Raw genomic sequence first — 26,050 nt, 5'->3', positions numbered from 1 at the left:
TGACAAGGTTGTGTTATTTCTCTTGAAATTTCCGGGCCATTTGATTTAATTTGGCATAGGTACCAAGCTTCTGTGTTTGCTTTCCACTCTTTCCACTCTGATGCCCTTTTCTTATACAATATGATCATTTTTTATTAATCTCAGCTGTTCATAGTTTTGCTATAATGACAATATAAAATGTGCCATAACCAGTGCTTTAGATACTTATCTCCTTGCATTCTACAGTGAGACAAAAAAGAGATGAGGATAATTTCTGAAATAACTGATCTTTAATGCTACTAGAATGCAGTCTTGTCTTATATCTCATGAGAGATCTCACTTCATTTCCCTTTATGTTTGATAATTTTGTGATCTCCGGGTGAGATCAGGTTATTCTTCTTCGATTGACTTGCATTTCTAGCCCTTCATAAACACACCGTATCCACCTTAGTGGCCTCCAGTAAAGCTCTTTTCTGCTCAAGACAGCACTTTTAATCTGTACACCTTCTATGTAAATCCCAAATTGATCCAACCTTAAAAACTATTGCTGCATTTGGAGTAGTAATCAAATGCTTCCATAACAATGTTTGGTGCTATCCAGAAAAAGACAACCTGGTTAAATGAAATACAAAATTTATATATATATATATATATGTAGAAAGTATTTTACCATGGGGATATTATATGTTAAAAATACCAAGCAATTTTAAACCTGGTTTTACTCCATTTCCCAAGTAAGCAAACAGACAAACAAGTCAAGTTTGCGCCTGCAAGTGATGCAAGTCTAGCTGATCCTACAGGTAGTGCCTTGGTCTTGCACTACCTGTAGGATCAGCTAGACTTGCATCACTTGCAGGCGCAAACTTGACTTGTTTGTCTGTTTGCTTACTTGGGAAATGGAGTAAAACCAGGTTTAAAATTGCTTGGTATTTTTAACATTTATTATACCCAAGGTAAAATACTTTCTACATTTATATCTCCTCCAGAGATTTTTATTTATTAAGGTTAAAACACCTTATGGTAACTTGTTCTGGTAAAATACGTATAAGCTCTGTATTACTAAATCTTGCTATTTCTAGCCTGGCTCCCACTGATGAGACTTCAGTAAAGGTCGAAACCGGTCTGGGTAGTGCCTTTAATATAAAACATCATACATCCCCTCCTTGGAGATGTGTTTTGGCATTAAGGGTAAATATTAAGATTAGTGATCGGAGCTTATTCCACCTTTACCACGAGTTGCCTTGGTCTTGCACTACCGGTAGGATCAGCTAGACTTGCATCACTTGCAGGCGCAAACTTGACTTGTTTGTCTGTTTGCTTACTTGGGAAATGGAGTAAAACCAGGTTTAAAATTGCTTGGTATTTTTAACATATATATAACATCCCCTCCTTGGAGATGTGTTTTGGCATTAAGGGTAAATATTAAGATTAGTGATTGGCGCTTATGCCACCTTTACCACGAGTTGCCTTGGTCTTGCACTACTGGTAGGATCAGCTAGACTTGCATCACTTGCAGGCGCAAACTTGACTTGTTTCTGTTTGCTTACTTGGGAAATGGAGTAAAACCAGGTTTAAAATTGCTTGGTATTTTTAACATATATATATATATATAAATTTTATATAATATATATAATATTATAAATAATATTATAAAATTATAAATTATAAAAAATTATAAATAATATTATAAAATATATATAATATAAGAAATGAAGTTTATGAGAAAAACTGCAAAGTATACCCTATTTGATCACAAAAGAAATGAAGATATTATGAAAGAATTAAACCAAGAACCAGTAATAGAAAAAATTAAAAAATATAAACATAAATGGATGGAACACGTTCAAAGAATGAAAACAGAAAGATTACCAAAACAAGCCTTAAAGTACAAGCCATTAGGAAAAAGAAATTCAGGACGTCCTCTTAAACGATTCAACGATGACTTCTAAGGCCGGAACAGGCCATGCTAGGCCTAAATCCTTGATATGTATGATGATGATGATGATGATATATATATATATATATATATTGGGAAGAGGGGTTCTTGTACAAGCTGTCTTAAAAAAAGTCTTAATCTAGGATGGAAATAGACATACATGCTCATATAATTTGTTTCTAAAATGCAACTTTTATGCTTTATTCAAGTAATACTTAATGATATATGTTAAATTTTTTATTTTATTTTAGAATTTAGCCATTTTTATATTCATTCTCTTTGAAGAATCTGTTTTCAGTATAAATTGATGGGATGCGATTCTAGCTAACAGTTTTTATAAATTTATTATGCTGTTGTTTTTTTATTAGATTAAAAGATTTTTGCATGCATATTTTCACCATTCCATCCCTCTCTCAAGTGGTTAAATAGAGTTGCCACCTGTATTTAATGTAGAAGTCTTCCTAAATAAATACATACATTTTTTTTATATATATACCAGAATGTAGTCACCCTGGGCTGTGAAACAATTAACACATCAATCTACTGCCAGCTGGATCAGCAGCATTGCCATCTTATGATAGAACAACTAGCTCGTTATACTCTTGTTGGCGAGTCACTTCCAGAATGTAAAGCAGTTAAATCACTGACTCTCGCTGCCTTTGCTCCAGCTCTTCACTCTGCCATCGATTTTAATATTCGTGTTTACTGTGTAGAAGATACACAAGCTGCTCTAGAAGTAAGTACACATGTGTTTTTCTTTCTTTCTTATTTCTTTAGTGATATTTAGTGTGTGTGTGTGTGTGTGTGTGTGTGTGTGTGTGTGTGTGTGTGTGTGTGTGTGTGTGTGTGTGTGTGTGTGTGTATGTACACAGTATATGGATAAGCTAATATGAGAAAACGTAATGATTGTGGACCAGATTAAATTTGTGTGTTGGAAATTAGATATCACTTTTTTAAGGGGAAAAAACAAAACACATAAGTTATTAAATTATAATAATAAATGCTTGGCTGCCTTCTTGGTAGCCTGTAGATCTACAAAAAACTATTTTATATATATCGATTCTCTACACAAGAGGCCATATGATCAATAACACATCAGTACCACATATGGAGTGCTGGTGAGCACTGGGACAAAAGTTTGCTCCCTTTTTTCTTTCTTTTTTTTTTTTTTTGAAAAGATGCAAGTTGCGGTTGTTCATTTTGCAAGAAGTATTCTCAGAGGATGGATGTAGATGGAATAAAAGAGGAAGAAGAGAACCAGGTTAATGATTGGTAAAGGGGGTGCTGGGCAGCTACTACTATATATGGAGGAATGATGGTTGTCAGTTCTTTGGAGCAATGACCATTTAATATAGAGATGACCATAAATTATAGAGATGATACAGGACAGTTGTTAACTCTGAAGCACAATGTTTGAGGACAATTGGAGAGATGCCATTGATGAGAATGCCTAATTTTTTGGATGCTGATGAAGCTACTCACATGATATGTTTATGGCAAGAAGACTGGAAATAAGTGTAAGTCCAAGCAGAGATATCTGATCTTGTCTGGTGATTTGTTATTAATGAGAGTAAGGATAAATGAGCTGATATCTCTTTAGTGAGAGAAAAGCAAGACTGCATTGAAGGTGACCAAATTACCCTCATCCCATTGAAGGATGATACAGGGATCAATGTTTAAGGCACTGGTTGTAGATAACCTTCATACTCAGGATGTCAGCACACTGCAAGGTTTGTCAAATTAATGGAAAGTATTATTGTCTGCAAAGCTGTGAATAGGATTAGTGGTGATTGAAAGTAGATCATTTATGTACAGGAGAAAGAGAATGGATGATAGAATAGAGCCCTGAGGTACTCCTGCACTAGTGGTGAAAGCTCGAAAAGAGAGAGAGAGAGGGAGAGAGCTATCTACCATGAGACATTCAGTGAACCACCAGAGAGGAAGCTGACAACCTAATCACAGAGGATGGCAGTTTGTTTAGCAGGCCTTGATGCACTCAAAAGCTCTGGAAATGTCAAGCAAAAGTTTTTCTGAACCTTCTCACAGCACATATCCAGTGGTTGGTGATGTAAGGTAAGAGGTCAGTTTGGATCTTGAATGGTGGAATCCATATTGGTGGTCACTGATTAATTGGTTGGTTTCTAGGTAGTGGAGAAGTTGGCTATTGACGAATTTCTCCATTATTTTGGAGAGGTTTGAGGTGATGGCAGTTGGTTGTTAATTTGACAGTAGACTTCTCTCTCCCTTTTTTTTTTTTTTTTTTTGGAATAGGCTGGATATCGAATTACTTCCACACATTGGGATAAGCATCTGCTATGTATAATAAATTATAGAGACGATACAGGACAGTATCATTTTCCATCATAATGTTAACTCTGGAACACATTGTTTGAGGACAATTGGAAAGATGACATCAGGACTAGAAGACTCATTGGTGTCTAAGTTGTTCAGTAATTTTCTCATGTTTTTTTTGTTGAAAAACTACAGGACTTGCTTAGATTCTGGTATGGTAGGAAGTGATTTCCTTTGATCATCTATTCAGGAATTTGAGGAAAAAGAGTGATTTTAGGCAGTTAGCTTTATTCTTGGGTGAAGTAACAGTGGTGCCATCACAATGAGAGAGAGAGGTGGAAGTGCAGGTGAGCAGAAGCTGCAACCAATGACCTTAGCAGGGAACCAGAAAGCATACTTTCTATTCTGACAGGAGGCAAGTTTTCTTTCTGCTGTCAGCCTTTATGAAATTATATTTAAATCTGCTGATGACTGTTTAGCATTTGTTCTGTGCTTTGACATAAAGAGTATGAAGTTGTGGTTCTTGATGCAAGCCATCTGCAGTAAGCTGAGTTTATTCTTTGACTGCTTTGATACACTTTCTGTTGAACCAGTTGCTTTCCAGATGGTTCAACAGAATCTCCCTCTGTGAGAATGGCCCTGTAAGTTGTATAAGAGTAAGGAGTAGATTTTTTCCCTAGACTTAAGTACAGAACTAAAAAGTCCACTGACATCAGTTTGTGCAAATTCTGTTATGCTTAATTTACTGGTCTTTGAAGAAATATGAACAAAGATGTTCATTGGATGACATGATCAAGCATTTAAAATAAAGTGAGCTTCAGACTTTTTTTTTAACTGAACTGTAATAAAACATGGTTAAGAAAAATTCTTAACTGTGGGAAAGTCAATGAAGTAAATTTGTTTTATTCTGTTTCAGTTATCATTCTAATTATTAAATTTTACCAACAGGGTGTTGTACAAGTGGAGCAGAAACTTGGGGGTAGATTAGTAGACCATCCAAAATCAATGCCTTTCCAGGATGGGGGAGCACACCTATGCCTCTGTCTAGAAGATATTGGACCTGGATGGAGATGTAAACCTGGTGCTAACTACCAAGTAATGTCTTATGTTGCTTGATATTTTTTTAAACATGACTCAGTTTTTATGATGTGCTCTTTAATTAATGAGGAAAAACAGTTTCACATTTTTATAAGGTTTATGAATTATGAATATATAAACTCAGAAAACATCAACTGTTTGATTGTTTATGGCAAAAGTCTCTTATTAAAATGTTAAATTTGCCTTAGTAAAAAAACATAATTAGGAAATTTATAAAGATAGAAAGAAATGAAAGATGAAAAGATAAAAAAAAATCTTGTTTACAATTCATTGTGAACTAATCTTAAATATTTTACTTGTTCTGTAGATTCTCCATTGACAACGCAGTTGATGTTTTCCATGTTCCTCTGCCTATTTTCATTGTTCTGTCTTTTTATTGCTTATTCCAGGGGTCGGCAGCCTTTTCAAACTCTCAGGCCACATTCAACTTTTATTTTTAATAATCGGGCTGCAAGCATTTTAATTAAGAGAAAATAGTGAGTGAAAAAAAAATACTTAAGTTATCAATTTTTATGATATCAATCTTGAAAAACACAGAAATATTTCAAGTACAAGATATGAAACAAGCATGAAAATGAAACTCAATGAAAAATTATCATCACCTAAAAACAAAGTAAGATAGTTTATGGGGGTCACAATATGTGTCACCCTGATTAATGTGCCTTTTGTGATTGTTTTCTCTTAGCCAAATTATCTAGATCCACTTTATAACCCGAGGTGCAAATTCAAATCAAAGTATGCAAATATTCATCAGTCAGTCGAGAAGAAAAATTTATTTTTTCTAAAACTCGTGGCAGAAAATGCTTGTTTGCAAATGTATGTGATTCCAAATGCAACTATCATCTTCTTTGCGAAACTGAGTAATCCTTCAACTTTTTTTGGTAAGCATCAATAAAATTTTTGGACATTTTCTAACGAAAATGTGTTCTTTAATGTTTCATTGTGTTGTAATTCCAAAACTTCCATCTGTAGTTGGATTGGTACGTCATCAATGTCGACATTAAAAGGTTTCAGAAATAATCGCATTTAAATGCTATTTTTATGAAAATCCACAAATCTTGTTGAAAATTCCGTTTGTAAATCTTCAATAGTACCAACAAAAAAAATTTCCTTTTGTGTTTGCCATTCAACTGTAGATGCAAATTTGCAACAAATATATTGATGTAGATCTTCTTCCATCATATGTTTCTTCAACAGACATAGTTTACCTTCAAAAGCTTTTATGTCAGAAAACAGTTCTGCTAGTAATTTACCTTGGCCCTGCAGGTTCAAATTAAGTTCATTAAGGTATGTTTGTAATATCTATCATAAATTCAAGAGACATAATCCATTTTTTATTCGATAGTTGTGGGACAGTATATTTTCGTGTTCCATCATGAAAATATCTATTTCTTCACATAAATTAAAAAAATCTTTTTTAGCACAGCACCTCTGCTTAACCATCTAACAGCTGAGCAGTAGATAACGTCCTCATACTCCAATTCTATTTCTATCAAGAATTCTTGAAATTGGCGGTGTTTCAGACCGTTGCGTCAGATGTAATTTACAGTTGCTATCGCAATGTCCATAATGTCTTTCATTGATGATAAAATTTTGCTACAAAGTGCTTCCTGATGAATGATGCAGTGGAACACCATTGGATTATCATAACCTAAATTCTGTGATTCTGCACACATTCGATCTACTGCACTGGTGTTAGAGCCACAAATATTTCTTCCACCATTGGTTGTCACACTATATAATTTTTATCCAGTCCAATTCTAAAGAATCAATGGTTTCTTTTACCTTTATAAACAAGTCATTGCGAGTTGTAGTATCTTTTAAACCATGCAAACTGGCCAATTCTTCATGAACATTAAACTCACTATCGATACCCTGAAGAAATATCATTAACTGTGCAGTGTTTATTACTTCAGTACTTTCATCCATGATTTTGTTTTAAATTTAAGCTGCTCAAATAAACTGGTATCGATTTCTTCTACTCGCCTTGTACAAGTCCTGGCAGATAACTAATATTTTGAAATAATGTCTTCTTTTCTGGACATATTTGTTCAATTACAGTTAATAAAAATCATTTAATAAATTCTGAATCTGTATAAGGCCTTCCTTCTTTCGCAACAAGTTCCCCTACAACATAACTAGTACGAACAATCGATTCATTATGAATACTTCGCTTCTTAAATATGTTTTGCTGAGCAGTCAAAGAAGTTTGTAATTTATTAATTTTATTTTTTACAAGTTCACGGTTTGAATCCATGTATTAGCTTTCATGTTCATTCTCGTAATGATGTCTGATATTATATTCTTTCATAACAGCAACACTTTTATGACAAGTAAGACAAAGGGGCTTACCCCCATTTTCAATAAAGAAGTACTTGCTATTCCATTCATCATTAAACCTTCTTCCTTCAGCTGCAATTTTATGTTTTCTTGAACCCAGTTTTAAAATTATTTCTAATAAATATACATCCTCTGAAAATAATAGTTCATGTTATTGAATTATTAAATTATATTAAAATACGGACCAAGGAATGCGACTGCAAAAGTGCGCCAAAATCTCGGTTGTCGTCAGATGAAGTCGCCTATGTTATCCCCACTCCTGATGACTCACACAGTTGACTCGTGCCAAGTTGCACGGCGATATCATGAAGTATAGGTATAAAATTGTTTTTAATTTATTATTCATTATTATAAAATGTATTATTTAACTAATTCAACATATGGGCCACGTGCCATGTAAGTATGGTCAACCTTTTATGGGCCGCCAAAAATGCACATTTGGGCCGCTGGTTGCTGACCCCTGGCTTATTCTATATATAATTCAGTTAAAGAGCTTTTCAGGTTTGTATAAATTTAAGAGTATAACATCTTTTTTGTAACATGATATTATAAAGTCAAGTTAAGTTGAATGTCTCTACTGTTAATATAATGTCAATGCCACTTTCCAGTGTAGGGTAATCCATATAGATGAATGGCAATGGAAACAGAATGCATGTACTTCTGTCTTATACCTGTTTTACATCAAACATTTTTCCAGTACCTCTTTTAATTCTAATTGCTGATTTACAACTAAGTATAAGCTTTATACTGCAATATAATGCCTTATTTACATATCTCTTGTATATTAGTAAATGCTTTATCTATTTAATTGCCATTTCATTAGGTGTATTGAGCTAGTCAACTTGACATTAAATCGGCAAACATCTGAAATTAATTTTTTGAATCCTGTCAAGAATTTCAAATTGAACTTTTCATGCCAACAATGATTAAACTTGCTTTTTTAACTATTAAAAGTAAGTAAAAAATACAGATTGAAAGTTTAATATCAGTTGAATTTAATGCCAAAACATTATGATCACCTACCTGGTATGATGTTGTCCTTTTTTGGCCAAGATAAACACTTGCACCCATTTCGATATTGACTTCACTAGACCATGAAAGATGTCCTGAGAATTCTGGACCAACTAGACAGAATAATGTTCAAGAGACCCGTGATCAGGTGACACATCAACTGGTTGCAGCTGTGTTTCACATGATCTCACAAACATTTGGGATTCAAAGCAGGAGAATTAGGCAGCCAGGGAAACACACAATGCTTCGATATGCTGTTTGAACCACCTTGCACAATGAGCTTTGTAACATGGGGTATTGTCTTGTTGATAGAGTTCAGGTTCCTTAGGCCATAGTGCCATCATGTAAGGCAATACCTAGTCTGAAATAATTCCCAGGTAAGAATTAGTAGTGTTTTCAATGGGGGATGAAAAGACCCAGTGATGTACGTAAGAACAATCTCCATACGAGGATATTGCCATCACCAGCCTATTTCTGACCAATCATGCAGTCTGGTTGACCAGAAACAGGCTGTATGGTTCATAATGTTTTGGCTCACAAGTGTAGTTTTTAATCTATTCACTGAAAATAAATAAAATAAACAAACACACACTGTTATTAAAAGAACTCAGGCAGGTTGCATTTTAGCTTAGTAAAAAAAACATTTTGTGGGCCCCAAAATGGATATTGGCAATTAATGCAAATATATTTCATATCACTAGTTAAAATAAAAGTGTATTAAAGTTTAAAAAATAAGGAAGTGTGCATGTGGTGAAATGTATAACTAAGTACATGTGACAAGAGTACGAGATCAAAATCCTGTCTACATTCAGATATAGATTTCCAAGTGATAATTCTTTATCTGAGTCTTACAGAAATAAATATAGATGAGATGAAGAATAAAATTGCACAAAATATTTGAGCATCTCAGCAGCTTTCCACTCCCAAACAGGTCAGAATGTATAAATAATACGCAAACAGAAATTGTTTGAGGGTCTTTCTAAATTCCTATCCTATCCTAATTTACACTCACCCATTGACCTACATATTTTACAGTGTAGGCATTTGGAACTGAAATCCTACGGAATAGGTGGTTACTCCTTATTCCTGGAGGTCTTATGTCTGTAGAAGCATGTTTTCACAGGGCCAGTTTGCTTGTTCTGGGGAACTAAAAACCTGTTTCTGGGTGAAAAAACCCTACTTCCGTAGGAGACCAGCTAACTCACCTTTAGTCAAAAGAGACCCAGATAAATGTTCCTTAGGCCACTGACAGGAATCGAACCCAGACTTTATTAGACATATACATTGTCTTTTTTTTATTTTTAATTTGGTTGAGTGCAACCTTTTGTGGTTATTTCCATTAAATTGTTATTATTATAATTTATGCCTCTATGGAGTCACAAGACTCATCGGAAGACCCACCCTAGAAAACAAATTCACCCTCTCACCACTCTATCAGGCAATCCATTCCATGGTTCAACCACTCTCCATTAAACCACTCCTTACCCTCTTGCTCACAACTTCCTTTTGTAACTTCCAGGGATGACCCCCCCCTGTCATTGCTCCTGTTCCACCAAATGAAAGGACTCCCAAGTGTCAATCCTGTAATTACATCTTAATAGTTTAAAACTCTCAATCGTATCACCTCTCCTTTTATCTGCTAACTCCTCAGTCCATTCCAACAGTCTATCTTCATAACTAATATTGTACAGTCCTGATATCATCTTTGTTATCTTCCTCTGCACTCTTTCTATCATTAATTTATTCCCTTCAAATCCTGTAGGTCATACATCACAATAGTTCCATCTGTGGTGTTATCAAGGTTTTATACAATGGAATGACAACTCTTATCACTGCAGGTCAGTGTCCTTCTCAGTTTTGCAGTATTCCTCTGGGTTACTTTCACCACTTTTCCAATATGTTCCCTGAATTTCAGATTTCTATCAATCATCACCCACAGATCCCTTACCTCTCCCACTTCCACCAGTACAGTTCCTCCAACAGAGTATGCAGCCTCCAATCAATGTATCCCAAACTTCAACACTTTATATTTTGCTGCAATAAACTGATACCCCCATTCATTTGTCCATCTCTCCAGTTTATTCAAATCCTCTTGCAGGGCTACCACATCTGCACTATTACTAATAATCCTTCCAGCTTCACATCATCTGCAAACAACTTGAATATCCCCCCTGCATTCCATCGACAATGTCATTGATATAAAGGTTAAATAATACAGGTGCCAGTACTGACCCTGTGAGAACCCACTTATAACCTACTTCCTTGACACTACTTTCTCATACACAACTCTCTGATATCTATCATAGAGCCAATCCTGAATCCAGTTCACTAACCTTATCTAAACTCATGTGCTGCAACTTAAATATCAGCTTATCATGTGGTATCTGTCAAATGCCTTTGTAAAATAAAAAAAAAAAAATGGCAGAATATGCCTTTCCTCATCAGCCACTCATCATTTTATTATAAAAGGCAATCATATTACTAAAGCAAGAGTGCCCCTTAACAAATCCATGCTGACTCTCACAGATACCTCATCTGTTCAACATTGTATATGATCCCCCACTAATTTTGCCAAGATCTTAACAACTACTGGTGAAATACAAAGGTCTACAATTTGACACTTCCAGTCTGCTATGACACTTATGCAATAGCACTATCTTACCCTCCTTCTACTCCTTCGGTACTTTTCCCATGGCCAGAGACTTTTATTGAAAAGCCAGTCTATTGAGCTGTCAGATTTTTAGCATATTCTCTCAAAACCCATGGCAAAATTCCATCTAGTCTCCACTGCTTTATTGACATCCAGAGTATACTCAGTATTTGAAATACACTGTCCTCTTCTTCACTTCTAAATCTCAAATCTGCCTTATTCCTCTAGTATTAAAACCTACTTCTCCAGGATATGATACCCCATTAAAGTGTTTATTGAACAACTCCACTATGTCCTTTGAATCAGTCACTCTATTCCCATTTTTATCCACAATGTCATTCTTCCACAATCATTTCTCCTCCTATTAGCTGCATAACAAAGGAATTCCTTAGGATTCTTTGGATCTCAGGGCCAATCTCTTCTCATATTCCAGTTCTGCCATCCTTAGCATACTAGTCACTCTTCTGGTCTGAGTCATAATTTTCATGCATCTGCTCTCCATCCCTCTCCTGATATCTCTTCCATAATCTTTTCTTTATCTGCAGTTCCCATCATCCACTTTACACCAAATTGTGTTCTCTTCACTCACAGTATACAACTTGCTATTGCTGCTAATAAATGTTCCTTCAAGTTCCCAAGCCCTGTTGATTATCTTGTTCTTCCATTTCCTCCATCTGTGGAACTGCTCCAAGATTATATCTAAGACTATTATAATCACTTGCCTTGTAATTCTACATACATTCCTATCTCTTTGACACTCCTGCATGCCTATTCATTTTCCAAGTCAAAACCACATGGTCACTCTCTCCAACTGAGATAGTAGAGATACCATGTCAGTTGCAGAGAGAGCGATGCTATGACTGATTTTAAGTTTTAGATTTAGTCGTAGTTCTGATGCTATGACTAAATCTAAAACTTTTGAACCTCATGTTCCTTCTTCTACATGTTGCCTAAGACATTTGTCCCTCAAGCATTCCAGAAATACTATTCACTTACCATCACATGTAGTTTCCCCTTCCCAGTTTATATTGCTGTAGTTAAAATGTCCCATAATAATCATTCTTTTTGTACTTGCCAAGCTCAACTTCCTAAACATATCCTTTTCTTCACCCTCTATGCTTCCTAGCTTATACTAACACTCCATTAAATATCCTGTCCTTGCCACCTATATCTCATGCCATATGCTTTCAAAACCATGAGTGCCATTGCCCTCCAAATTGCCACTGAGAGGAGATAAGTCATTACTTATCATGAGCAATACTCCACCACTGCGTTTTCCCTTCCTATGCTGTTGAAAAATGCTATACCCTGCTACTTCTATTCCTGTCAGCATATTATCTTCCGTAAACTATGTCTCAGAGATCCTAATAATCTTTGAACAGGCTGATGCTCATTGCCAGCAATTTATCTCCTTTATTCTGGATACTCCTGGCATTAATTATAAAGAATCAAGGCATTGTCACTGTTTCTCTACCTATCATTATCCCCTTCAGACTCCAATAAATTCAGCATTATCTGATGTATTCACCCTTCTCCCTAGTGCCTATTCCCACAAGAGACCACCCCACTACCATCCATCCTGATAATTCTAGTTTCCTTGCATTGACACACTGACTTCTTCAGAGAACAACATTTTCTCCACATGCCCATGTCTTTCCTTATTCAAATGCATCTTTCGCATACAGTTTCTTTCTGTCCTCAAATGCCCTTCAAGCATACACATAATCTAAGCCTCTCTTTTGATACGTTCTGGCTATTATACTATTCATTATTGATGCTCTTCTCTGCAGCTCTGCATTATCATACCTGCTCAATGCACTCGTTATTTTCCCTCTCTGTCTTCTTCTTCTGTACAACCTCAAACATGAGCCTCAGATCTGTTGCCACTTGATTCATATCACTTCTCAAGTCATTCGTACCCATCATCACAATAATTTCATCCATCCTTTCACTTCGCTTAATTTGCCATAGTCATTCTATCTATCATTCCTAAAGGCAAACATTCCTCTTGCATTCTATCTGTACACCACAGATCATCAAGTCTCCATACATTACACCTTTACCACTCTGTTTCTTCCTTGTTCACCCATCCCTAACTCTCTCTCCTCTAACACTTTCTTTCTTTTTTCTTCTAACTTACCTGTCGTCTCTCCATCCCTGGTGTCAGCACTCTTGCCTTTCTCTCATTCCTTCTGTTATCCTGGTTCTCTTTAGCTCTTCCCTTCCTTCATTCCCATAACTCCCTCTTACTCCTACTCTGATTCGCTTTGCATCCATTGTTTCCAGTTGCCTAATCTCTTCTTTCACGTTCTCAACTTGTTCCTGATACGTTCCACTTCTTATTTCAGCACATCTCTCTCTCTCTCTCTCTCTCTCTCCCTCCCTCCCTCCCTCCTCTCTGTGAGCTGTGTACTCTTGCTTGATATTTATCCTCTCAGTTAACGGTTCTAGGAAAATTTGCTGTAAACATTTTCAGCATAGGAAAATTCACCGCAAACATTTTCGGCGTAAACATTTACGCCATAAGACATTTTGCATTAATTTTTGTAAATAATCAATGGATGATAAAGGGTATTATAAAATCATTAAAAAAGCAAATCTTTATTAAGGTGAATGTCAGCGATACATAACATAATGGAATCATTTTAAAATTGTGCAAATTAAAAGAGATGCCGCGTAAATAATTAACTTTTTGCTGTGGATTGCCAATTCAACAAATCCATCAGTAACTTCGCTCATTGGAAAAAATGCTAATGCTGTGAAGCATTTAATTTTTGTGTTGAATTCAGAATCTGTTTGATAGCATAACTCCAAACCAATGGCAACAATTTTGCAATAAAGATTGTGCCATATGAAATAAACAACCTGTTATAGTTGTTGATGTAAATATGTTAGAAAAAGTGTTGATAGTTGCTTTCTGAAAGTCACCCATTAATGTTTCAGAATCTAATGATGAATGTAAGCCCTTTAAGGCACTGAATAATCTGCTGTTTTCAGTGCATGGCGGCTTTTTGCTTTGCAGGAAGCAAAGCAAAAAGCCGCCATGGAATCCTTAGGGGTCTCATGTCAGTCCCAAGCCTAGATATAAGAGGAGAGTCGGTCAGATGAGTGTCGATACTCTGACCGTAAAGAAAAAATGCGATTGTTATCTGATGTCTATACAATCAACAGCTACAACATGCCGGTCAGACCTCGCCCGGAACAACAAGGTCTGCGATACCAATCGAGCGATTCCATATCATACTCATTACCTGGTGGTGATATCTGCTTCGATGCTTCAGTCAGTTTCCCAACGCTATCTAAATCTAGTTTATATTTTGCCTTTTTCGTCTTTAACTGTGTTCTGTTTTGGTTGCCACCTTCTTTAATGGTTCTAATCATTATATACACCTCTCTAGTTTTATGCTCTCCATAGTACTGTTCCATATTATTGCATTGGGCTTCTAACCATTTCATCTTATCTGGCTGAGTGCTTTTTTCACCCCATTACACTATCTTCTATATTGCTCCTCTATTTGTTCTGATGTATCCCTTCTTGTCTTCAACATTCTTTTCTCCTGTACTAACTTCAGTGTTTCTTGTCTAATCCATTTCTTCTTGATTTCTCTTCTTCTGGTACTGTTTCTTCAACTGTATCATCTATCGCCTTCATTACTCCTTTCACTCTTAGATTAAATTTTTTTGTTTGTCCACACTTCTACGTTTCTCCTCTAACACTGTTCTGTACCTTCTTCCTATTTGTGCTTCGCTTATTCTTGCTCTCTTCATTTTTGATGATGGAATTTATATTTTCTTTTTAATTTCAACTTGATGTTTGCAATCACTAAACTATGATCCGAGTTTATATCCGCTCCTTGAAAAGTTCGACACTGCTGTACTAATGTTATCCATCTTCTTTTAATCATAATCATATCAATCATGTTCATGATTTTCCTATCATTTGTTTGCCATGTCCATTTTCTACACTTCTTTTGCTGGAATCTTTGTTACAGATCATCATCTTGTGGTCCACATCAAATTCTAACATTTTTTCACCTCGATCATTTCTTTCTACGAAACCATATTTTCCCATGACACTTTCCCAACCATCATTATATATTCCGACTTTGACATTCTAATCTCCTTCAATAATTAGTACATCTTGCTTTGGTATTGTTTCTATTGTCTCTGTCAGATCTTTGTAGAATAAGTCAGTATCCTCATCTGTGCTGTCAGATGTGGGTGCATATATCTGGACTATTGATATATTAAATGGTTTTGCTTGAAATCTTGCTGCTATGATTTGTTCATTGACTGGTTTGTAGCCTAAGAGTGCCTTTCTAGCTTTTTTGTTAAGAAGGAAACCAACTCCTGCTTCATGTCATGCTTGGTATCATTCCATGATTATATGACGTCGCATCTATTTACGTGTATCTTTCCTGCTGATGTCCATCGCAATTCCACCAGTTCTAATATATCATACTGATATTTCTTCATTTCCTCACAAAGTAATTTGAGTTTTCCTGCCATCCAATGTGTCCATACATTCCATGTTCCTACTGGTAATAGTTCTGTTAGTTTCAGTTTCTGTTTCCTTTGGTTATCCCACTTTTCGATCCAACGCCAATCGCCTGATTGGTATCGAGGACCTGGTTGATCCAGACAATGTCCGAGCCAGCATGTTGTAGCTGTTGTTCGTATAAGCATCAAATAAAAATCACGTTTTTTCTTTATGGTCAGAGCATCAACACTCATTTAACTGACCCTCCTCCTATATCCAGGCTTAGGACTGACACGAGACCCCTAAGGATTCCATGGCGGCTTTTTGCTTTGCTTCCTGGCAAATCAGAATTAACTTACAGCAGATTATTCAGTGCCTTAAAGGGCTTACATTCATCATTAGATTCCGAAACATTAACGGTTGACTTCCAGAAAGCAACTATCAACACTTTTTCTAACTTGTTTATTTCATATGGCACAAAATCTTTATTGCAAAATTGTTGCTATTGGTTTGAAGTTACACTATCAAACAGATGCTGAATTCAACACAAAAATTAAATGCTTCATAGCATTAGCATTTTTTCCAATGAGCAAAGTTACTGGATTTGTTGAATTGACGATCTGCAGAAAAAGTTAATTATTTATGCAGCATCTCTTTTAATTTGCACAATTTTAAAATGATTCCATTATGTTATGTATCGCTGACATTCACTTAATAAAGATTTACGTTTTTAATGATTTTATAATACCCTTTATCATCCATTGATTATTTACAAAAATTAATGCAAAATGTCTTACGCCGTAAATGTTTGCACCGATTTTCTGTTCACACAGTTAACACCACCTTTGAAAACTCCACATTGTTTCAAATCTTCTACACTCCCTACTTTTATTTACCATTCCCATTCTGCTATTTTTCTTTCGGTTGGTATTCATCTGTTTCTGACATAACACTGCTGAGGTTCATTATACTAATTTCTAAATCACAAAGTTCTTCCCGTTTTCTACATTTTCTGCAGACATGTACTCTTTGATCCATCACCTGCCACATTTCTAACTGCCAGGTTGTGTACATGCCGCAAACCCATACCACAAAATCCCGAAGTATGCTGTGTAAAATGTAGTCTTGAAATGAATGGGGTGGATTGGTGATAAGCTATTATTGGTTGTGGGTTACAAAAATTGGTTGAGATGCAGAAAAGAGTGGATATGATAGAAACAAGTTACCAAAGGGGTGGGGGGGACAGGTCATAGTATTAATGCAGAAGGAAATTTTTCAGTAATGAAAAACTTTCACAACTTCTCATCTGCATGACAAGCCCTAATTAATTTAATGATTGACTGGAACAGATAAAACATGCATTCAGGACTTACAATGAGCTGCGTCGACACCTGATGCATTTGCACATTATTTCGCACAAGGTCTTCATGGTACAGCAGTGCTGTTTAATTACACGATATTGTCCATTTGTTTAATTCAAATATTGTTTTATTTATACTACTAACAATAAATATTTTAACCATTAATGTTTGTCAACTTTCTCTCTCTCTGAGATGTGTCAGTTTTTAACAGTTAATTTTGAGTATAAATAATGACTATGCAGTTATATTTTTCAGTAAATGTTTGTCTTACTTTAGTTGCTACTTTTTTGTTTTTAAACAGGAAATACCATTCCAACATGTCTGGAGTGGGCGGCAGAACAATCTACACTGTTCCTTTACTCTGGAACATGTGGACAGATCTCTTCAATCCATCCATTGCAATATTCTTGTCTATCAGAGAGGTGTTCAAGCTTATAGGCAGTTATTACGAATTAATAACGACTTTAAACAAGTAAGCTGTAAGAAAATTTCCATATTAACATTTAAGACTTTCTTGTACAAATACAGTATAATCAGAATTATCTTGAACACATATTTATATGATATTTCTTTGAAAGAAAAATCATGCACACCTATAATTCTAACTCAGTTATAATGTTAATACCAAGAATGAACCATAGATTGTGCTTCTAAATAAAAAAAAAATTGGCTAAGTTATGTATGAATATTTTTGCTATTTGAAGTCAGTTTCAATTATGCTTAATTGTTCTCTTAATAATTTAAACAGCTAGACTGCCCATTGAAACAGAAACCATAACTAAACAGTGGTACAGCACACAAACCTGCTACAGTTAGGTATTACCTATGTAAAAAGTTTAAGCTATCACATTGCTCAAAACCATGACATTATTAGAACCAACAGTGTCTAGGTTGCAGTGCTTTTAATTAGAAGAGAAGAGTTAATGTTTCTAATGTCTCTTTAAATACTCGGACGAAAAATTTGTAATCATTATAGGCCATTTCTGTCCACTGCCATAATACTTGATGATTTGTGTCTATTGTATGTGCTGATTTATGTTTTCTGTCTTGTATATCTCTTTGGGCAGCCTATCTGTCCCACAGAACAACTAATTTTGTATATTCCTGGTTTTTTGACTGGTGAATGGGAAGGTTTTGGAAAATGAAGATGAGAAATCCTGTTTACTGGGAAGAAAGCCTTTTCAACATGGTATCTTTGAGATCTTGTCTATATTTTTTTTCTGTCCATCATTTTCTTTAGGGACTTCTTTAGAATGTTCTTATATTTAGAATGTTCAGATCTTATATTTCTATCGTCTAAGGCACTTTGTACCGTATCAACCCGACCTATATCTTGGTCTTCCTCTGGGTCGTTTTCCTGCCAACCTGGCAGAGAACACTTGTTTTGCTAATCTTTCCTCTCCCATTCTATTTAAGTGACCATACCACCTGAGATTAGCTCTGCTAATGCATTCCTGGATGCTGACAATGTCAAGTTCTTTCCTAATATCCTCATTTTTAATATGATATTGCCATTGATGCCATCTCTTTACGCCTCTAATCTTTCTCAGGACTCTCATATCTGCAGTCTCTAGTCTTTGGTCAAGTGTTTTACTTCTGACCCAGCTCTCAGATCCATAAGTTAAAACTGGTTTGAACACTGTCTTGTATACAGCTAATTTAGTGTTCCGATTAATTTCTCTCTTATTCCATATGAATTTATTCAATTGACTTCCCACCATACCAGCTTTGCTGATTCTGTTGTCTATTTCTATATTTAATTTACCATCTTCAGTAAAAATCGTGCCTAAGTAGCTGAAATGTTTTACTTGTTCCACAGGTTCTCCATTCACAACACAGTTGACATTTTCAATGATTCTGCCTATTTGCATTGTCTTTGTCTTTTTATTGCTGACCTTCATACCATATCTATTACAACAGCTATTCAGTTTAGTCAGAGAATCTTGCAGACTTGTAGCGGATTTATTTAGAAGTATAACATCATCCGCATAAAGCAAAGAGCTGACATTAACATCTCCAATTTTGATATCAGGTTTAATACCACTTTCCTTCATAATGTGATCCATATAGATAATGAATAACAGAGGGGATAATGTACATCCTTGTCTCACACCAGATTTAACATTAAACCATCTTCCTGTACTTCCTTCAATTCTAACTGCTGACTTACAACTCAAATAAACACTAAGTATTGCTTGATATAATGCCCCATTGACACCATATAACTGCAGCGTATTGAATAGCTTCTCTCTTAGCAGCACCTTATCATATGCCTTTTCCAAATCGACAAAGCTTAAATACAGATCTTTGTTATATTCCCATGCTTTCTCGACTATTTGTCGTAAAGTGAAGATCTGATCTTGACAGCCTCTGTTTGGCCTGAATCCAGCTTGTTCTTCACCAAGCTTTTCTTCCACAATTCTTCTCAACCGTTTCTCAAGTATACTTGCATAGATCTTGCCAGGAACACTCAGTAGGGAAATACCTCTGTAATTCTCACATTCAGTTTTATTTCCCTTTTTATATATGGGTACTATGAGAGCTCTACTCCAATCATCGGGAATTCGTCCCTCTGTCCAGGCTTTCTGAACTATGCAGTGCAGCCACTGTAAGACTCTTATACCACCATACTTCAGCATTTCTGGTCGAATATCATCTACTCCTGCTGCCTTTCCACATTTCAAGCCTTTGATGGCTTTTTCTACTTCAAGTATGGATATGTATTCCTGACTGCGTGCCTGGTCAGTGTTTTTTATCACTGTGCTGTCATCACTGCTTGTTTCATTTAGCAGTTTTTCAAAGTAATTACTCCATACTTCAAGGATATCTTTTTCTCCTGTTTTCATGTCACCTTTATCATCTCTAACTCCTTTTACAGCACTCTTTCCTCCATTCCTAAGTTTCTTCAACAACCTCCAGAATATTTTGTTTTGGAAGGATAAGCCTGAGGTATTCAAATTTTATTGGCTTCTTTTCTCTGGTCTAATAGAAATGCTATGTGCCCAGTCTTATAGGATTTTTATAACAGCATTTTTTTTTTTTTTTTTTTTTTTGAAATGCAAAGTCTCACTACAGACTGTGAGATTGTCGTGGGACTTTGCATGGAGGTATCTTCCCGTGTAAGCTGGCTTTCTCTAGCCTGAATAGCTAATATTTTGTTTAGACAGATCCTGCCTTTTTTTTTTTTAAATACTTCCATGAGGGCATCCAAAAATGGCAGAGATATGTCTTCTAATTCGACACTGAACTTCATGGGGGAATGAATGTTGTTAAGATGTGCAATAAAATCTTGTAGTTGTTTTACCAAGTATTATAATGAATACATCACCCAGATAGTGTAGCCAAAGTTGAAGTCATAATTTGTAATTCCCACCCCCAGGCCTGTTTTTCAAACAGTTCCATAAATAAGTTGACTAAAAGATGAGATAATGAGATTGCTGCTAGGCTTTTTTCTGCATGAAGAATTTGCCTTGAAATGGAAAGAATATGTTGCTGATGCAATGCTCAAATAACATTACAGTGTCCAGTGGAAATAGTTTTTGTAGTAGTCCAACTGCTGAACTGTTATTTGATGACCACATTCTGCCCTCTAGAGGATACATGTTAGCATTTAAGTTCTGACATTTTTGATTATGATTCCTGTTGTTGCCACTATTTCATTATTTTGATTGCAACAAAATATCAGTATTTGAATAAATGACTGCTTATTTTGTTCTTATATAGGGCTGTGATAAAATAAGATTATTTAAAAAATGATATAGTGAACTGAGCATTGGTGCACCCAGGGAAGGGGTCAAGCCCCCCCCCCAAAAAAAGTTAAAAAACGCTAGAAAATTTTCCAAAATACTTTTCCTAATTAAAATTCATTTTTTATTTATGTTGTGTCATGTCTTCTATTTCAGAAATGCTTATGAATTAGGGGTCACATAAGGTGAGAGAACCCTGCAGTGTTTCTCAACCTATGGTCTGCAGACCACAGGTGGTCTGCGACGATGGGACAAGTGGTCCACAGGCTTAAATTAACCAAATAAATCTATATATTTTAATTATCCAAACAAAACAAATTAAAATTGAATAAGTAAGTAAAAATGATTAAAATAAAATGAATACTTAAAAAAAAAATAGCGGCAGAATGTTCATTCTATTAACATTCTGCCACTATTTTAATTTGTAGCAGCAGAATGACAAGTAATAAAAGAGGGGTGAAGTGAAAAACAATATGGTTTTATTGCTTCCACCTTCCTTTGCTGTTTTGTCAGATTTGAAGTGAACGTGTTATCTACATTTCAACCAATTGCTTGTTGTTTATTGATTTTTATTGTTGAAGGTTTCCTCCTTCAATCAAGGCTGATATATCTTTAGAAGTGTTAAGTAATATTTAGACAAAATGTGTTGTGAGTTAACTCCAGTATTTATATATTTTTCGGAAATCATGTGAAAAGCAAGCTGACAATTGAATTGAAATGCTAACTCTCTTCAACCGAATTCCAATAATATGTGAAACTGCCATAACGGCATTCACTATATATATATATATATCTTAGTTTTAACACATTTATGGATTTTAACACTTTCAGTTGAATTTTATTGCTGCCAAGCGAACTCACACAATCTCGTTAATAACAATAGTTTTCAGTTAGATACTGTGTTTGCCGGTGCAACATATGGTTTTGCTTCATTCTATATATACAGCATAGTTTCTGTATGAGGGGGACATGTGATTTATTAATTAGCGACGTTTTTATCCCAGTTGTCTCTAATTGCACTATTTGTTGAGAAATATATTACACAGACTGCTTATACCTTATTCACTGACATAATAAAAGTACTTGTTTTTCTTACCTCTGCAATATAGTGGCTATTGGGGGAGGGTGTGTTGTTTACTGTGGGAGCAAGTTACTATCACCCTACTCTGAACTTGTTTCAGCTTTTTTTCATTTGTAAAATATATGCGAAACTTTTTAATTTCTTTTTCAAAAAGTAAAATGAGAGGTGAGAGTTATATGCAAGTAAGTATGGTATTTCAATTATGGATAAGTACGTTGGTACCTTCTTTAAATGGAAAAAGATCTCAGATGACAGTGATAATACAAAACGAGTTTGTAATGTCAGTTTGTGTGTAGTTTCTGAAGAGAAAGAGGTCTGTAACGAATCCACAGAAACACAGAATTCCCATCAGTTGCAATGCAATAATATTAATACGCTGAACGAAAGGAAAGATTTGCTGACTTGCTGGACACTCGACCAGTGGATCGCATTCAAAGGTAAATGCAACTGTTCAGTTTGTAGGAACATTTTTGTGTTTTGTGACTTTTCTACCTTTACGGTAATTATGCCTACATTATTGTGTTATTATTCAACAATTGTTTACAGTTTTGAATGTGTATATAAAGTCAATATCAAAAGTAGCCTAATTACAAACGATTGATGAAAGGGATGGGGTGGTTTGAAGCTTCCCTGGGGAGTATTCAAAAGGTAAATAGAATTGGTTATTTTGTATAGGGCCCCGAAACTTATTAGTTTAGAATTTAACCACTGGGAAAGGGTTTGTGTCCACCTCGAATCTCTTAAACAGAATTTGGAAACATTTTCCAAATAACTTTTTATAAGAAATTTCTGTGATTTCACGATCCATTTTAGGCTTGCAGTCACGAGAACGACCTTTTGTTATCAAAAAAAGAACAGCTAATTGAGCTTTCAAGTGACAGTGGGCTTAAAATGCAATTCCATGATCATGGTTTGGCTCGATTCTGGATCTCGCCTTCAGTGAGAAGTGAATCTCCCAAATTATTCGAAGAAGTCGAAAATCATCATGCAGTTTTCTACAACCTATCTTTGCGAGAAACGATTTTTATCGCTCCTTCAATTAAAAACAAAATACAGAATTCGTCTTAGTGTGTGTGTGCCGATCTTCGACTGAAGTCGACCAATATTGAGCCAGATATCCAGCAACTCTGCAAGGTTGAGAAGCTCATCCATCTCATTAAAAGTAAATAGTAACGTAATTATATCATTTTATTTATTTGTTTAATAAAAATTAAAGCTTTGTTTTAATTTTGGCTCGCTAGCCAAAAGGCTGCGAGTTCGAATCTGCCGTGGACATGGATGTTTGTGATTGTCTGTGAAAATACCAGTGGCAGTGGTCGACGGTAGACAGCATTGGTAGATGATGGTGATGATCGTAGTTGTGGTTGGTAAAGACGGAGAGTTGTAGAGTAGGTGCTATTCCTCGATATGTCTTTGGACTACGTGGAGGTGTTATGTAATAATAATATCGACAAGCTTTATATGTTCATTGTGCATCACATAGTTTGAATTTGGCACTTGGAAATGCTATATCTGTGACAAGTAAGAAATTGCATTGGCATAATTGAAAAGGTACACAATTTCTTCAATACCCCTAAAAGACAGGACGTCCTTGTTGTTTATAACATTATAATATTAATATCTTTTAAGATTTATAATATCTTTATTTAGCTTGCAAAAAATATTTGCGTGCACCTTACCATTGTCTAAAATAATGCAAAAATCTGACAGTGACCTCTTAATTACCCCAAATTTTGTTGATGATGTTGTGGCTCAATTAAATACGTTCGTGAAACACCAGAGTCTTCATTTAAAGATATTTATGATGAAGCATGTATAAAAGCCAGTAATTTTAATATTGACATTAAAAAGCCGAGGACTTCATCAAAAAAAACATTAAGTCCAATGTGCCAGCCGATTCTGTAGAAGAGTATTTCAGGAGAACTATTTCATTACATTTGTTGACCAAATATTGACTCAACTTTATGATCGTTTCACTCAGCACTGCAACATTTTGAAATATATTTTTTTCTCTTCTACCAAATGAAAAAGATGCTCCAACAGCAAGTGCAATGGAAGATTTTCGTCAGTTGTGTGAATTTTATGCTGGTGATTTGCCTTATACAAATCCAGCAATTTTGAATGCCGAATTCAAGTTGTTGTGTAAGAAATTTGAAAAACCGTTTGCAATAGCTCCATGCACAAATGCTGTTGATGCAGTTTCAAAGTGTGACAAAATGATATATCCTAACATCTATAACTTATTAAAAATATTTGCAATGCTTCCAGTAACAACATGCGTCAGTGAAAGATCATTTTCTAACTTACACCTTTTAAAAACTGGCTTTGCTATATATATATACATACACAGAGAGAGATTAATGTAACCATGACTGAAATAATTCAAGAGCTTTGTGAAAAGAAAAGAAAACTGGATTTTATTCTTTAAATAAATTTTTATAATCGCCTAATGAATTTTATTGAATGAATGAAATTTAACGGATTTTAGTATAACAGATAAAAATATTTTTAATGCAAGTTCATTGTATTAAAAATATTTTTATCCATTCAACTCCCCCCCCCCCTCTGCCAAAGATTAATAAATCCTGGGCCACTGGAACTCTGAGTCATTTATTAAACCATGTGCAGCATTGCCAAAATTTTAGAATATGCAGCAGGTTACATATTCTAAAATTTTAAATATTTGTTGAAATGCACACTACCACCTGTCAGTGTGATTAAGTTATGTGCATCATTCACTGTAACATTTCGGAAACAACTACCATTCTGAGTAAAGTAATTTTAATTAAAACTTGAAATTATTAATTTCATGTGTAAACCTTCATATTAATGTCATCAGGAGTGTATAAAGTAGTTTTGAAAAGAAGTGCAACACCTTAATCATCTTTCATAACAGGTATTGAAGTATAGCTTAGAAATTTGTATTTTTTATAGGTGCTTAGTTCATAATTGTTCTGGAACATATTCATGTTCAAAAACAATGAGTGATGTAGATTCTGAGAAGCTATTTTTCATTGAAGATATTGGTTATTATTATTATCTTCAGATCTTCATGGAATTAAAGAATCATCATAGGAAGTCCTTCTGTCACACACAGCCCATCATACTATGCCTTAAATACATTTGCATTCTCTGCAGTCACCACATACAATGCATTCTAATCATTCACCACTATCAATGCAAAAAATCTGCTTCTCACATCCTCCTTATACAGCTTCCAGGGATGACCTCTTGTTCTCCCACCATTCTATGAAAAACCTCTTCAATATTAATCTGATAAAAGCCCCTTACCAACTTATATGTCTGCCTATCCCCACCCCCTTCTCCTCTTATCTGCTACACTCTGCAAATTGCATTCTCTTAACCTTTCTGGATACTCACTATTCCAGAGACCAGAAATCACCTTGATCAATTGTCCTTTCCAGTATCCCTTCATCCTTTTGAAAAACCAAGTGACCAAATCTGTGCATAGTAGTCCACATGTGGCCTTATTAAGCCTTATGAAGGGGGAATAACAACCTCCCTATCTCTTCTTGTCAATGTATTCTTCAACAACCATGTGATCTGAGGTGCTGTTTTGGCCACCATTCCAATATGCCCTCTAAATTTCAACACCCTTTCCACAGTTGCCACATCAATGTAGTACACAGCTTGTGATTTCTTCATCCTAAAGTGCATGACCTTACTTGGCCACATTATACTGGTAGCCATTATCCTTTGCCCATAGTCACAATCTGCAGTATCTCTACATCTCCTCTTCATTGATTATTGCTTTTCTAGTTTTGCATCATTGGCAAAAACGACTGAATATTTCCCCTTGAATCATTTCTTATATCACTGATGTATAAATTAAACAGTAGAACCTTGCAGTACACCATTAGTCACCCATCTTCTTCCAACCTCATCTCCCCTATACTACTCTTTGATATCTATCCATCAGTTACCTGCTTCATATCCATCTCCATTTATTCCAGTTTATGCAACAGAGTCCCAGTATCCTGTCATATCCAGCCGTATCACTGAGTGGTCCCAATTTCTTTTATCTAAGGTGTCACTTGTTTATAAAACATAGGCAG

The 26,050-nt window shown here is 35.3% G+C and overlaps 1 protein-coding gene and 1 long non-coding RNA gene across 2 annotated transcripts in view; both read left to right on the top strand.

Moving 5' to 3' along the window:
• LOC150096330 (netrin receptor UNC5C-like) overlaps positions 1–5,135 on the top strand; it is a 164,343-nt gene extending 159,208 nt beyond the window's left edge. Inside the window, exons 8-9 of the mRNA XM_090409032.1 lie at positions 2,415–2,651; positions 5,124–5,135. Of these exons, the coding sequence (XP_090265158.1) occupies positions 2,415–2,651; positions 5,124–5,135 (249 nt within the window). The remainder of the gene's footprint in view (positions 1–2,414; positions 2,652–5,123) is intronic.
• A 101-nt stretch (positions 5,136–5,236) lies between these two features.
• LOC150096329 (uncharacterized) overlaps positions 5,237–26,050 on the top strand; it is a 32,674-nt gene continuing 11,860 nt past the window's right edge. Inside the window, exons 1-2 of the long non-coding RNA XR_016549940.1 lie at positions 5,237–5,302; positions 17,449–17,619. This is a non-coding gene — a long non-coding RNA (uncharacterized LOC150096329). The remainder of the gene's footprint in view (positions 5,303–17,448; positions 17,620–26,050) is intronic.

Source organism: Typopeltis vanoorti, chromosome 19 (assembly GCF_054136105.1).
Source record: "Typopeltis vanoorti isolate ZY-2024b chromosome 19, IOZ_Tvanoo_1.0, whole genome shotgun sequence".
In the NCBI taxonomy this organism is placed as follows: Eukaryota; Metazoa; Arthropoda; class Arachnida; order Uropygi; family Thelyphonidae; genus Typopeltis; species Typopeltis vanoorti.
Note: the sequence above shows the minus strand (reverse complement) of the source record. Positions and strands in the feature narration are given on the sequence as shown.